Here is a 16455-nt window from a genome sequence, read left to right as displayed (position 1 = left end):
GTTTTTGGTGTTTAATAAGAAACACGGTTCATCATAGAATAACCATAAATGTGAATAAATAAGAATAAATTAATGCCGTTATGGTAGTTGTTGATGCATTGCAATATTCATTCATTTATTTTCCTTTGGCTTAGTCCTTTATTTATCAGGGGTTGCCACAGTGGAATGAACTGCCAACTATTCCAGCATATGTTTTACACAGTGGATGCCACACACACACTCATATAGTTCATCAATTCCCCTTTAGCGCATGTGTTTGGACTGTGGGGGAAACTGGTGGACCTGGAGGAAACCCACGCCAACACGAGGAGAACATGCAAACTCCACACAGGAATGCCAACTGACCCAACCGGGACTCAAACCAGCAACCGTCTTGCTGTGAGGCGACAGTACCGCCCATATTACAATAGAATTAAATGCATAAATTACATTTGAGTTATTTAACATTCATGTTGGGGTAATGTTTTGAGTTTGTATTTCACTGTTATTGCTGTTTTTGTGTACATGAGATGAGTAAAAGTTCACATCTAGTTTTTTACTACGGTTTGAGCATTACGTTTACACAGCAGCACACACAAAACCTCTATAGATCACTCCTGATTATTCTCACCATGAGCACTGGAGCTGTCTATGCTGTTATTTTACAAAGCAACTCAGATATGTTGGTGTGAATTTAAAGGTAATGCATTCATTCAGTCGATGACCAACAGATTGAATAGTAATTGTAAAGTGTTAAAAGCCAAACACTGGACACAATAGGATAGTTATGCTGTTTAATTGAGTCTTTTGACAATAAAATGAGCTAAATGGGGGAATTTACACGTGTGATGTACACGAATGAGGCGAAAACAGGAACTGTTAGGAGAAGTTCATGGGCGATTATATTGATGAGGCTCAGATTATAAACACTGAATAAACCACTCATTAAGAGGATCATTAAGAGATCAGCGTTTAGTCTTATTTATCTCGAAATTATACAAATACAGCTCTCTCTCTCTCTCTCTCTCTCTCTCTCTCTCTCTCTCAAGCTGCGTCCCAAATGGCACACTATACACTATGCACTCATGCACTATGTACTTATGCACTTACACACTCAACAGGATAGTATATGTATGTAGTGTTGTCCCAAATGGCACACTAATGTTTTTTTTACTAAGCGGAAATTCAGACCGTTTCCCTGATGACGTTTGACGGTTGCCAAATCAGTGAAATAAACAACTGAATTATCAAATAATACATGCCGTAAGTACTGCCGTATTCACCATCGGGAGGCGCTATAATCACTCTCATAGGAGAATTTTGCTTTCACCATCCAAAATAAATAAAGTTATTCAACATGTGCGTCCGATAGCTCCGCCCCTTCCGCTACGTAAGCAAACCTGCGGTCGTTGAGTGCGTGAAGTGTCCATCATTACACACTTCATTTTAGCGGCTGAATGAGTGCATCATCCGGGTAATTTAAGTGCTCTTATTATTTTTAGAATTTTCAGTGTGAACACACTACTTACACTATTCATACTACAAAATGGCGTAGAATAGTGCATAAGTATGCGATTTGGGACGCAGCTTCTCTCTATAATGGTAATAACATAAGCTGAACAGCGCCTCATGCTGGCGCTGAAAGGAATTGAACGCCTCATACATTTCAAGCGAGTTTTTACGTGATATTAATAGATGTGTTCAAGTTTTTAATTTAATAAATAAATAGCAAGTGTGACAGCAAGTTTCTACTTTAAACACGTCCAATTTACGTCGTGTTTTGGTCTGCGTGTAAATGCGCTGCGGTCCCTTTAAGCGTGACTCCATTTTCAGTGAAATTTTTATCAAAGTTCCTGAAAAACTCAAACGGTCCGAGTTTATGAAGGCGACGCTTCTGGATTAGCATTAACCGAGAATTACAACAGTTAAAACGACATTATCTGCTAGATTCATCATCATCATCACAATCATCATCCTTAATTTTATTTTTATCAGCAGCAGGTTTGGATCGAACCGGATCAACATCAACAGACATGTCGAGTGAGTCCAGAATAACCAAACTTGCCTATGTAAAGTTAACATCACACACAAATAATTCCACACGACTATATATATATATATATATATATATATATATATATATATATATATATATATATATATATATATATATATATATATATCTATCTGTACATAATTTGTCCAATACTACACATAAGACAATTGAATAATACACACAACATTCAACAGTAATTAACCATTATTCACTTTTTTACCCCCTGAAAATTAACACTATCAGCTAACGGCTAACTTACAGATTGTGTATTTGTATTGTTTTCTTACTTTGTCACTGATATAAGCAACATTAGATTCATCTGTTTTATTTATTTCCACTGTATAATAGGTTAACTTAACCCCTTTTCTTCTCATGTTAATGTTTAACCAGGTTAAAGTTCTCCTGTAAGGAAGTTTAAAGTCCTCATGAACATGCATCTGATTATCGCTTCCTCATGTCAGTTTCTAGCATACTGTTTTTTGCACACTATGCAGGGAAGTATACTTATGTGTGTAACGGGCTACATAACCTACAACATAGTATGAAACCAAATTAAGTACTATGCTCAGAACAATGCACACTATTTAATATATTTTTAAATGGTTTTAAATGGCATATGAAACAAACTATTATTATTAAACTATTATTAAAACGGAGATGAAATAGTAGTAGTATGTATTTGAAATGTAGATGTGGTCAACATAATGCCTACTTAATTCTATTATTTAAAAAAATGGTGCATTCAACAGTGTTAAGTATTTTGTGCCTAATAAAGTGCACACTACATACTAATTTAATAACAATTGAAATATTATGAACTAGTAACTATGTGCTGCATACTACACATTTTACAAAGTACAGTGTAGTGTATGCGGAGTAGAATGCATGCTTTAGTTTATACTGTTTTCTAAAGATATGCTGTATACTGTTTTTAAAATACTATAGTATAAGTAGTATATTTTTTAAATTGAAAAATAGTTTACTAATATATATATATATATATATATATATATATATATATATATATATATATATATATATATATATATATACAATATAGAATATTGTATAGAATATTGATCTGAAAGAAGTTTTGTAAAATTAAATATGTAAAAAAAAATTTTGTAAACACAAACTTTTATTTTGAATTAGGGATATTACGATGGAATTCGGTACTAATCGATACTGAAATAAAAACCCTAACCCTAACATTTGTGCGCTGTTGAATACGTTCCTAAACAATGCTGATTTGCCGTTGTGGTGTCATGCTCACAATTGTTTCTGCTGAGCGTGTGAAAATAGCGCACAAATATGTTGGTGGGAAATGGACGTTTTTAAAATGTCAGTATTGATTGGTACCGAATTCCAGTATCATAATATCCCTATTTTAAATGCGATTAATTGCACTAGTGAAAATATGTGCCAAACAATACATACTGTTTTATATTATTAAAAAAAGTACATCCGTAACATAATCCGAGCGATATTAAAGAGCACACAAAAGTAGCGTGTGCTGAACATAATGCACAGCGTTGGGTAAAAAGTAATATATTACAATTTTATTCCTATTTTACTCTTTTAATAAAGAATAAAGCGCAGAAATTACATAACATATTATTATTATTATTGGTTTTATTATTTATTAATATTATTATTATTATTATTGGTTTTATTATTATTATTTATTATTATTATTATTATTATTATTATTATTATTATCAATATTATTATTATTATTGTTGTTATTATTTATTATTATTATTTTTAATTATTTTTATTGTTATTTATTATTATTATTATTATTATTATTGTTGTTGTTATTTATTATTATTATTGTTATTTATTACTATTATTATTGTTGTTATTTATTTATGAATTATTATTATTATTATTATTATTATTATTATTGTTATTGTTATTATTTATTGTTATTGTTATTATTGTTGTTATTATTATTACTATTTTTGTTATTATTATTATTGTTGTTGTTGTTATTATTATTATTTTATTGTTATTGTTGTTGTTGTTATTGTTATTAGTATAATTATAATTATTATTATTATTATTTTATTGTTATTATTATTATTATTATTATTAGCATTTTAGTTAATACCTACTACATGCACAAAAATTAAATCCTAAAATGTACAAAGATTAATATTTTCAGAGTGTTTCAGACACTCCACTTCATACAGCAGAACTAGTACTCTAGCATGCCTCTCATCAGTGCTGCGGTTGCTGCAGCAACACATCAGAATGAGGCTGAGGGTGTTGTGGGGGAATCCTAATCCCCGCCTCCTTAGCTGATGCATTACGGCAGTGCTCCCGCCTCCACTACTGCGCTAAGAGATCCCCAAGCCCCGCCTCCTAGTGCATAAATCAGTCTCCTGCATCCGAGCCTGCAGACAGACACTCGGCAGCATGTCGGAAGGCAGCGCATCTCCAGCGCAGCCCAGGGGCAAAGCCAAAACAGGCAAAAGAGGCAGTTTCCACAGCCGCACCAGCCCGGGTGAGTGCTCTGCAGAGGGGCAGGGAGATACCAGGGGTGGGGTCCCATATCAGATCACATCTCCACTGCACTTCAGGCCCGCGCACAGAGTTTGCTGTATTTCTGAGCCTGATAAAGAGTGCTGAGTGGAAATGTGCAATTGTGCATGTTATTTATTATCATCATCATCATTATTATTAATTATCATCATCATCATTATTATTATTATTATTATTATTATCATTATTATTATCATGAGGCAGATATCGCACTGGTCAGATGCATATGTCTATGAACTAACTTTTAATGCACAAATGCTGAACCAAATAAATAGTGCTCAGTGGATATGTGCATGTTATTAGGCATGTTATTAGGTAATAATAGGTGTTATTAGTGGATATGTGCATGTTATAGGCCATTTATTATTGTTATTATCACTATTATTGTCATTTATTATTGTTATTATCACTATTATTGCCATTTATTATAGTTATTATGAATATTATTGTCATTTATTATTGTTTTAATCATTATTATTGCTATTTATTATTGTTATTTCACTATTATTTTAATTTATTATTGTTATTTGCACTATTATTACTATTTATAATTGTTATTAACACTATTATTGCCATTTATTATTGTTATTATTACTATTATTGCCATTTATTATTGTTATTATCACTATAAATGCCATTTATTTTTGTTATTATTACTATTATTGCTATTTATTATTGTTATTATCACTATTATTGCCATTTATTATTGTTATTATCACTATTATTGCAATTTATTATTGTTATTATCACTATTATTGCCATTTATTATTGTTATTATCACTATTATTGTCATTTATTATTGTTTTAATCATTATTATTTTAATTTATTATTGTTATTTGCACTATTATTACTATTCATTATTGTTATTATCACTATTATTGCCATTTATTATTGTTATTATTATTATTATTGCCATTTATTATTGTTATTATCACTATTATTGCCATTTATTATTGTTATTATTATTATTATTGCCATTTATTATAGTTATTATCACTATTATTGCCATTTATTATTGTTTTAATCACTATTATTGCTATTTATTATTGTTATTCTCACTATTATTACCATTTATTATTGTTATTTGCACTATTATTACTATTTATTATTGTTATTATCAGTATTATTGCCATTTATTATTGTTTTTATCACTATTATTGACCCTTATTTTTATTATTTTCACTATTATTGCCATTTATTATTGTTATTATCACTATTTTTTAAATTTATCTTTGGTATTATCACTGTTATTGCTATTAATTGACGGCAGTTGTCAGATGCGTATCTCCATGCACTAACTTTTACCCACAAATATTGTTGTTCTGAGCAAACAAATAGTGCTCAGTGAATTTGTGCATGTCATTTATCATCATCAGGCAGATGTTGCTCAGATCTGACATCACTGGTCAGATGCATGTGCTTATGAGCTGACTTTTATGCACAAATGCTGTTGTAGTTTTTTGAGCCAAATAAATTGTGCACAATTATTATGTACATGCCATTCATCATCATCATCATCATCATCATTATTATTATTATTATTATTATTATTAATATTATTATTATTATTATTATTATTATTATTATTATTATTATTATTATTATTATTATTATCATCATCAGGCAGTTATTGCATTGGTTAAATGCAAACTTTTATGCACAAATGCAGTTTTTCTGAGCCAACTAAACGGTGCTCAGTGAAAATATACAATTGAGGCCAAAATTATTTGCCCTTCTGTGCAATATTTATTTGTTTTCAAATATTTCTCAAGTAATATTAAGAAGATTTTCACAGTATTTCCTCTAATATTTGTTCTTCTAGAGAAAGTCTTATTTTTTTTATTTCGGCTAGAAGAAAAGCAGTTTTTAATTGTCTTAAAGCCATTTTAAGGTCAATATTATTAGCCCCCTTAAGCAATATTAGTTTTAGATTGTCGACAAAACAAACCACTGTTATACATGACTTGCCTAATTACCCTAACTTTACCCTAGTGAAGCCTTTACATGTCACTTTAAGCTGAATACTAGTGTCTTGAAGAATATCTAGTCTAATATTATGTGCTGTCATCATGACAAAGAGAAAAGAAAACATACAGGGGGGCTAAAAATTCTGACTTTAACTGTATGTCATTTATTATCATCATCCTCATCATCAGGCAGATATTGCACTGGTCAGATGCATGTGTCCGTGGGCTAACTTCAGTGCACAAATGCTGTTTCTGTTGTTGGTCTTGTCCCGAGCGCATCAATATATTCATGATAAATGCGGAGGGCGAGAGCGTGGGATTGTGGGAAAGTGTTCGTCCAGGCGTGTGACGCTCATCAATTATTAGAGCTGCAGAGGCTCAAAACGCGCAGCACTGCTGGATGAGGTTTAAATTGGGTTGTGCCATGTGTGTTATCATACGTTCATTTATTTACATTCATACATTTAGCTGACGTGTACATCCAAAGCGACTTACAAATGAGGACAAAAGAAGCAGATCGTCAGAGACTGGCATGCTCTCTAAACGCAACGATGAGGCTAAATTAATATAGCAGTCGAAGTTTCAATTATTTTATTATTTTTAACATATATATATATATATATATATATATATATATATATATATATATATATATATATATATATATATATATAATGTTTTGATTATGATTTATTTTCTCTTTGCTATGATGACAGTAAATAATATTAGACCAGATATTCTTCAAGACACTAGTATTCAGTTTAAAGTGACATGTAAAGGCTTCACTAGGGTAATTAGGGTAAAGTTAGGGTAATTAGGCAAGTCATTGTATAACAGTGGTTTGTTCTGGAGACAATCCAACACTAATATTGCTGAAGGGGCGAATAATATTGACCTTATAATGGCTTTAAAACAATTTAAAACTGCTTTTATTCTAGCCCAAATAAAACAAATAAGACTTTCTCCAGAAGAAAAAATATTAGAGGAAATACTGTGAACAACTCCTGGATCTGTTAAATATCCCTTGAGACATTTTTCCTCACAGGAGGGCTAATAATTTTGCCCTCAACTATATTTATTTATTATAAAAAATCACAACAATAACAATGCAATAGTTATTATTATTATTATTATTTTTTTTTACCAGAAATACAACTAAATGAGACCAACATAATATGTAAAGTTAAGGAGAAACTACATTTTCAACAGTGTAAATATTACTACTGCAGTTATTAAAATGCATAAATACATGCCCGAGCAATTCAATTAAAATTCCACAGTGATCATGATAAATCAGAAGAAAGTATCAACCAGATAAAAACAACAATAATGGAACTATTAATGGAAATATATAATGCATATTAAGCATAAATTGTAGTATAATGATTAGCATTTTGCTGAATTTTAGATTGAATTTAAGAATCTGAAATTAGTATATAGTAGAAAATGCTTTTAATAAACACTAAAACAAGTTAGTATATAATAGCTCTTCGTACATAATTATGTATATATATATATATATATATATATATATATATATATATATATATATATATATATATATATATATATATATATGAGCAATATCACACAAGTAGCAGTGCGATATGGCTGTATATCGGCACTGGTGGTAGGTGTGCGTTCCTTAGTGCTCCCACCAGTGCCGATATACAGCCATATTGCACTGCTACTCGTGTGATATTGTGTTTATACAATATTTTGACGGCATAATTGTGCATATAAAAATAAAATCAAACATGGAGAGTCTCGAAAACCCTTTTGTATAAGGATCTACTTTCTTCCGCGTTGGACTCAAATCATAAGCTGACAGTTAAACAGTTGAGCGTGCATCTATTAAACTGTAGATCTGTAGTGTCTGCTTTTTGCTGGCTGTATGTGGGCGGAGTAATACACAAAGGGTAAAGAGGCTGTACGGGTGCTGATATTACTTAAATATATTACGGCTTTTGATAGAGTTTGGGGACCTTTTACGCTGTTTTTAAAAGGTGGTGGATTTGGAAATGTTTTACTAGAAGATTAGTAATAGAGGTGATGTTGTATTTTGATGTAAAATACTGAGAAGCCTTTTGTTTTGTTTTTGGTATGTTTGTTCAATTGTATGTTTGTTGGTTTGTGTTGGAATTGACACATGGAAATGTGTATGTACATGTTACTTAAAATATAATAAAAAGGAATTGGAAAAAAAAGTATATTACGGCTATCAGCCAATCAGATTCAAGATCCAGACAGAACTGTTGTATATATATATATATATATATATATATATATATATATATATATATATATATATACTACCTGACAAAAGTCTTGTGGTGGATCCCAGTTGTAAGAGCAACAAATAATAAAATGATCAACTAGAAATCAAGTTATTATTTGTTGTTCCACAAGACTTTTGTCAGAGTGTGTGTGTGTGTGTGTGTGTGTGTGTGTGTGTGTAGTCAGCCTTTCAAAATAAATCTTTTTTATAATTTATTATATAGTTGTTTGACCTGTACTGGAATTGATAAATCCCACATACAACATTATTATATTGTGAGTTGTGTAATACTCTTTTGCAGTGTGCCATCTGCTGGTCAGTGTGTGTGTGTGTGTGTGTGTGTGTGTTTGTTGATTTTGGCTGCAGGGTTTGGAGTTTACAGCACATTTAATCACAGAGATCAGTCCACATCTTACACACACAAACACGTGACGCTTCACATCAGTGTCTCCTGCAGTTTGAGAGTCTCTGAAACACACACAGAATGAACACAAAACTCTCATTAGCGGCACTGTGTGTGTGTGTGTGTGTGTGTGTGTGTGTGTGTTTGTCTGTGTGTGTGTGTGTGTGTGTGTGTGTGTTCAGCTTCTAAATATAAGCCTGTGTGTGTATGACTCTAAACCTCAGTCTAGACACTCATTTATAGAGAATAACACACGTTCATTCTGTGTGTGTGTGTGTGTGTGTGTGTGTGTGTTTTAGCTCAGTCACAGCTTATTCTGGCTTTTATAGTAAAAGACTATTTATTTAGTTTGTTTAGGGGCGGGGCTTATCATAATAAACACAATAAAAGGTCAGTTTTCACGAATTTTATTTAAAACATGATTGGTGTTCAAAATTGTAAGTTTGAGGTTTTACCTGCTATCGCAGATGTAAATAAATCTCTCAGTCGTCGGCCATCTTGGAAATTCCCCCAAGCTGCGATTGGTCGTCAGGTACAGCATCACCTAATTAAACAAAAGAATGACAAAAACGTTTAAATGTAAATTCCAATACACAATGGCATTACCAAAAAAGTCTAAATATTAAAGAAACAAGTAGTTTTGAATTTGCATTCTGACATATTTTAGAACGAGCGAGCGAATAAATGATACTAAATCAAAAATTAAACTATATTAATTAAACTCCATTAATTAAAACCAAGAGTAAAATTTGACAACAGCATCATGAACACTTTGTGACTCACTTTACACTATTGTCTCTTCTGGCTTTTGATTGGCTGTTTTTTAGAGGCGGGGCTACAGCAAAATACAGCAAAAATTTTAGTGCTAACGTTTTTCCTTCCGTGAATAAACGCACAAAATAAAGAGGCCCTGTGTCAACACGAATCCAAACAACAAAAAAGTTTAGACGCAAACACCATTTCCAAAGTGTCCAAATATTGAAGAAACAAGTAGTTTTGAATTTTTATGCATTTTGACATAATATAGGACGAGCGAGTGAATAAATTTTGATAAATCAAAAACGTTGCATTATGATTAAATAAAATTTAAGAGTAAAATTTGACATCAGCATCATAAATTCTTCATTACTCAATTTATACAAATAAAACAACAGTTTTCCCGTTGGTTGGTCTATTGTCTGTTCTGGCTCTTGATTGGCTCATTTTTTTAGAGGCGGAGCTACAGCTGTCATATTTGGCACTACAGTTTTTCTCCTCACCTGAATAAACAAATAACATAATAAGATCATGTGTCAACAGTGCAGATTACTATTTTGAATCCAAGACAACAAAAATGTTTGGACGCAAACACCAAGATAAAAAGCACGATTACAAAAATAGTCAATATATAAAATTTCGACTTAATATATAAGACAAGCGAGCGAATAAATAAAAGGCGGGGCTACAGCTGTCATATTTAGCGATACAGTTTCTCTCCTCCCTCGAATAAACAGACATCATGTTGATCGTGCGAATACAAATACGAATTTTTACGTATTTTAACATTATCGAGCGAAAATTTGTACAAAATCTAAAATGTTGCATTGTGATTAAACAAAACTAAAATCAGGAGGAATATCTGAAAACAATATCGTTTATTATTCTTCGAAACTCAGTTTACACAATTTAAACTACAGTTTTTCCAATTGGCTGGTCGATTGTCTGTTCTGGCTCTTGATAGGTAAATTTTTTTGAGGGGCGGGTCTACAGCTGCCATATTTAGAGCTACAATTTTTGATAGCCTGATCTTATGAGGAACCATAACTACTTTGCGTTTTGTCAGTTTAGTGGCTAATTTGTACAAATTAGTATGAGCTCAGTCTTATGAAAATGTACGATTTTAAAAAGGAGGCGTGGCATCCAACCACACCCCTAAACCCAACCGTCAATGGGGGATAGGTAAATCAGACTAAATTGTACGAATGAAATCATACTAAATTGTACGAATGAAATCATACTAAATTGTACGAATGAAATCATACTAAATTGTATGAATGAAATCATACTAAAGTGTACGAATGAAATCATATTAAATTGTACAAATGAAATACTAAATTGTAAGAATGAAATCATACTAAACTGTACGAATGAAATTATACTAAACTGTACGAATGAAATCATACTAAATTGTACGAATGAAATCCTATTAAATTGTATGAATGAAATCATACTAAACTGTACGAATGAAATTATACTAAACTGTACGAATGAAATCATATTAAATTGTATGAATGAAATCATATTAAATTGTACGAATGAAATTATACTAAACTGTACGAATAAAATCATACTAAAGTGTACGAATGAAATCATATTAAATTGTATGAATGAAATCATATTAAATTGTACGAATGAAATCATACTAAATTGTACAAATGAAATCATACTAAACTGTACGAATGAAATCATATTAAATTGTACGAATGAAATCATATTAAATTGTACGAATGAAATCATATTAAATTGTACGAATGAAATCATACTAAACTGTACGAATGAAATCATACTAAACTGTACGAATGAAATCATACTAAACTGTACGAATGAAATCATACCAAAGTGTACGAATGAAATAATATTAAATTGTACAAATGAAATCATATTAAATTGTACGAATGAAATCATACTAAATTGTACAAATGAAATCATACTAAACTGTACGAATGAAATAATATTAAATTGTACAAATGAAATCATATTAAATTGTACGAATGAAATAATATTAAATTGTACAAATGAAATCATATTAAATTGTACGAATGAAATCATACTAAATTGTACGAATGAAATCATATTAAAGTGTACGAATGAAATCATATTAAAGTGTACGAATGAAATCATACTAAACTGTACGAATGAAATCATATTAAAGTGTACGAATGAAATCATACTAAATTGTACAAATGAAATCATATTAAATTGTACAAATGAAATCATATTAAATTGTACGAATGAAATCATACTAAATTGTACGAATGTAATCATATTAAATTGTACGAATGAAATCATATTAAAGTGTACGAATGAAATCATATTAAAGTGTACGAATGAAATCATACTAAACTGTACGAATGAAATCATATTAAAGTGTACGAATGAAATCATACTAAATTGTACAAATGAAATCATATTAAATTGTACGAATGAAATCATACTAAATTGAACGAATGAAATCATATTAAATTGTACAAATGAAATCATATTAAATTGTACGAATGAAATCATACTAAATTGTACGAATGAAATCATATTAAAGTGTACGAATGAAATCATATTAAATTTTACAAATGAAATCGTAGGAATTCATACGAATTAGCCACTAATTCAAAAAATTTAGAGTTGCCATGAGATTATGAGATTTTTTCTCCTTTCCCAGATTAGCAAGCAAACAACAGTGCAGCATACTATTTTGGAAATGCTTATTGTACCACGTGATACACACTACATAGTGCATACCTCACAGTGCGCTAGTATTGCTTTGCGAACGCAGCCACACACACAGAGGTCAGTTCAAGCTGGTTTTTCCAGGATTCCTCTGTAAAGCAGTGTGTGGCGCGTCCCGCCTTCAATTCCCCCCCACCTCCATCTGCGCTGTGGTACGAGCCAAAGCCGAGTGAACCAGAGCGTCCCGAAACACACTGACAGAGGGAGAGAGTGACTGCATGAAGAGGGTTTTATCCTGAGATCACACACAGAAGGACTGCGCACTACACACTGCGTCCTGTAAGCTCTGCATGCGTCTCTGCTGCTTGTGTGTGTGTGTGTGTGTGATGCTTTATTTGCACTGGACTTGGATATTTGACTGGAATGTTATGAAACGCGTCACATGATCACTTTAAAGGCACACAATTCTTCAGTGTTTGGGCAAAAAAGTATGGTGATATCTACTTTTGTTTTCTTTTTGAATCTTCAGAATAGATGTGATGGATAACGGTGCGCTATACTGTGTGTGTGTGTGTGTGTGTGTGTTGTCATGTATGTCATCAGCAGATGCACTTGAGTTGTTTTTGTTTAGACAGCAGCATCAGCCGCTCTGCTTCAGACGTGAGGAGGTTTTAGACTTTGAACAGTGTCTTTGGAGGTTTCTAGAGTCCTGCTGCTTTTAGACGCTTGATGAATCAGACTTGTGAAGCAGGACTAATTATGTGTCGTTGTTGTTTTGGGGTAATTATTATTGTAGGACTCTTGCTCTGTAAGTAGTTTCTAATCTAGGACATCCTGTACACAGTTGTGTTGTGACTGATCTCTGTTGCTGAAGAGTTGTAGGTCATTGCTGGAACCGTGCTAAGTGGTTACTAGGGCACGGCTTGGATCTTAAAATACTAACATTCTGGGGGGATTGTTGCTGTAGCTGGTTGCTTTGAGGTTGCTGGGGATTGTGGCCTGTTGCTAGGAGGTTGCTGGGGGTGTCGCTTGTTGCTATGAGGTTTCTGGAGGTGTGGCTTGTTGCCATGAGGTTCTTGGAGGGTGTGGCTTATTGTTATGAGGTTGCTGGGGGTTTTGGTATGCTGTTATGAGGTTGCTGGGAATTGTGGCTTGTTGTTATGAGGTTGCTGGAGGGTGTGGCTTGTTGTTATGAGATTGTGGCTTGTTGCCATGAGGTTGCTGGAGGGTGCGGCTTGTTATTATGAGATTGTGGCTTGTTGCCATGAGGTTGCTGGGGGTGTGGCTTGTTGCCATGAGGTTGCTGGAGGGTGTGGCTTGTTACCATGAGGTTGTTGGAGGGGTGTGGCTTGTTGCCATTAGGTTGCTGCGGGTGTGGCTTGTTGCCATGAGGTTGTTGAAGGGTGTGGCTTGTTGCCATGAGGTTGCTGGAGGGTGTGGCTTGTTGCCATGAAGTTGCTGGGGGTGTGGCTTGTTGCCATGAGGTTGCTGGAGGGTGTGGCTTGTTGCCACGAGGTTGTTGAAGGGTGTGACTTGTTGCCATGAGGTTGCTGGAGGGTGTGGCTTGTTGTTATGAGATTGTGGCTTGTTGCCATGAGGTTGCTGGGGGTGTGGCTTGATGCCATGAGGTTGCTGGAGGGTGTGGCTTGTTGCCATGAGGTTGTTGGAGGGTGTGGTTTGTTGCCATGAGGTTGCTGGAGGTTGTGGCTTGCTGCCATGAGGTTGCTGGAGGGTGTGGCTTGTTGCCACGAGGTTGTTGAAGGGTGTGGCTTGTTGCCATGAGGTTGCTGGAGGGTGTGGCCTGTTGTAATGAGATTGTGGCTTGTTGCCATGAGGTTGCTGGGGGTGTGGCTTGATGCCATGAGGTTGCTGGAGGTTGTGGCTTGTTGCCATGAGGTTGCTGGAGGGTGTGGCTTGTTGCCATGAGGTTGTTGAAGGGTGTGGCTTGTTGCCATGAGGTTGCTGGAGGGTGTGGCTTGTTGCCATGAGGTTGTTGAAGGGTGTGGCTTGTTGCCATGAGGTTGCTGGGGGTGTGGCTTGTTGCCATGAGGTTGCTGGAGGGTGTGGCTTGTTGCCATGAGGTTGTTAAAGGGTGTGGCTTGTTGCCATGAGGTTGCTGGTAAATGTGGCTTGTTGTTATGAGGTTGCTGGGGGTGTGGCTTGTTGTTATGAGGATGTGGCCTGCTGCCGTGAGGTTGCTGGAGGGTGTGGCTTATTGCTATGAAATTGCTGGGGGTGTGGCCTGTTGCTATGAAGTTTCTGGGGGTGTGGTTTGATGCCATGAGGTTTTTGGAGGATGTGTCTTGTTGTTATAAAATTGCTGGGGGTGTGGCTTTTTGCTGGAAGGTTGCCAGGGTTGTGGTTGGTTGCTATGCGGTTGCTGGCGTTTGGCTGGTTGCTATGCGGTTGTTGGTGTTTTTGTCAGGGACTGTGTGTTTCCTGTGTTCTTAAAGGCAGCAGCACTTCAGACTGAAGCTGAACTACATCATTATAGGCTGTAATGAATAACAGTGTGTGTGTGTGTGTGTGTGTGTGTGTGTGTGTGTGTGTGTGTGTGTGTGTGTGTGTAGATCTGTGTGGCTCTGTGGATTCCAGGCCTCTGATGTCCCAGCGCTCTCTGCCCGTCACCCCAGTCTCACACAAACACCTGCCCATCGACCTGCGCACATCTATGGACGGAAAATACAAGGAGATCGCTGAGGTGTGTGTGTGTGTCTACTCTTCAGTGTGAAACTGTGTGTGTGTGTGTGTGTGTGTGTATGTGTGTGTTAACCTGTGTGTATGTGTTGCAGGAGCTGCTGGCCAGGAGCCTGACGGACAGTGACATGCGCTGCGCTCCGTATGAGTTTCCTGAAGAAAGCCCCATCGAGCAACTGGAGGAGAAACGCCACCGTCTGGAGCGGCAGATCAGTCAAGATGTCAAGTAAAACACACACACACACACACTCAAAAAAACACACAAATGAATGCTCACACAAACATTCACACAAACACACAAACACACATTTGCACAAACAAACAAACAAACAAACAAACAAACAAACAAACAAACAAACGCATGCATGCACAAACACACGCACAAACACTCACAACATACATGTACATCCACAAACACACACACACACAAACATACACATGCATGCACATACAAAAAAGCACTCACACAACAACACACACACACAAACATGCGTGTACACACAAACACAAAGACGTACACATGCATGCACACAAAGACACACAAACACTCACACACAAACACATACAACACACATGCACATGCACAAACACGGCCACACACACACATGCATGCACATACACAAAATCATGCACACCCACGCAAACATATGCACACACACACACACGCCATACATGCGCATGCACAAACACACACAGACACATACACACAAACACATGCACATATAGAAATGCACGCACACACAGAAACATGTATATGCGTGCGCCCACAAACACATGGGCACATACATGCACGCACACACTCACAGCCAAACACAGACACACGCTCACACACGGATGCATGCACATACACAAAAGCTCGCACACACACAAACACGCGTGCACAGACGAATACAAACACGCACACAAAGACCCACAAACATGGACAAACACACACACATACGCAAACACATGCACACACACACACACACACATGCATGCACACACACACACTCAAGCACAGACACACGCGCACACACAGATGCACGCACATGCACAAAAGCTCGCGCACACACACACACACACACATACACACACACACACACACACAAATACATGTGCACAGAC

General features: G+C 34.9%; 2 protein-coding genes across 9 annotated transcripts in view; one reads left to right on the top strand and one right to left on the bottom strand.

The window, feature by feature from the left end:
• Window positions 1-16455, bottom strand: part of LOC147838311 (uncharacterized) — a 441300-nt gene that overhangs the window by 172375 nt on the left and 252470 nt on the right. The window lies entirely within an intron of this gene.
• ampd2a (adenosine monophosphate deaminase 2a) overlaps window positions 1388-16455 on the top strand; it is a 45182-nt gene continuing 30114 nt past the window's right edge. For 2 of the 8 annotated variants that reach the window (XM_087303393.1, XM_087303389.1), the window contains exons 1-3: window positions 1844-2019; window positions 15225-15355; window positions 15447-15577. In XM_087303393.1, the coding sequence (XP_087159519.1) occupies window positions 2013-2019; window positions 15225-15355; window positions 15447-15577 (269 nt within the window). In that variant the 5' untranslated portion in view covers window positions 1844-2012. Of the gene's footprint in view, window positions 1454-1843; window positions 2020-4438; window positions 4545-12913; window positions 12994-15224; window positions 15356-15446; window positions 15578-16455 lie in introns of those variants that run through there. The other 6 variants (XM_087303388.1, XM_087303387.1, XM_087303394.1 and 3 more) reach the window with 4 other exon arrangements.

The sequence above is a fragment of the Danio rerio genome, chromosome 22, assembly GCF_052040795.2.
Source record: "Danio rerio strain M-AB ecotype USA chromosome 22, GRCz13ab, whole genome shotgun sequence".
NCBI lineage: Eukaryota > Metazoa > Chordata > Actinopteri > Cypriniformes > Danionidae > Danio > Danio rerio.
Note: the sequence above shows the minus strand (reverse complement) of the source record. Positions and strands in the feature narration are given on the sequence as shown.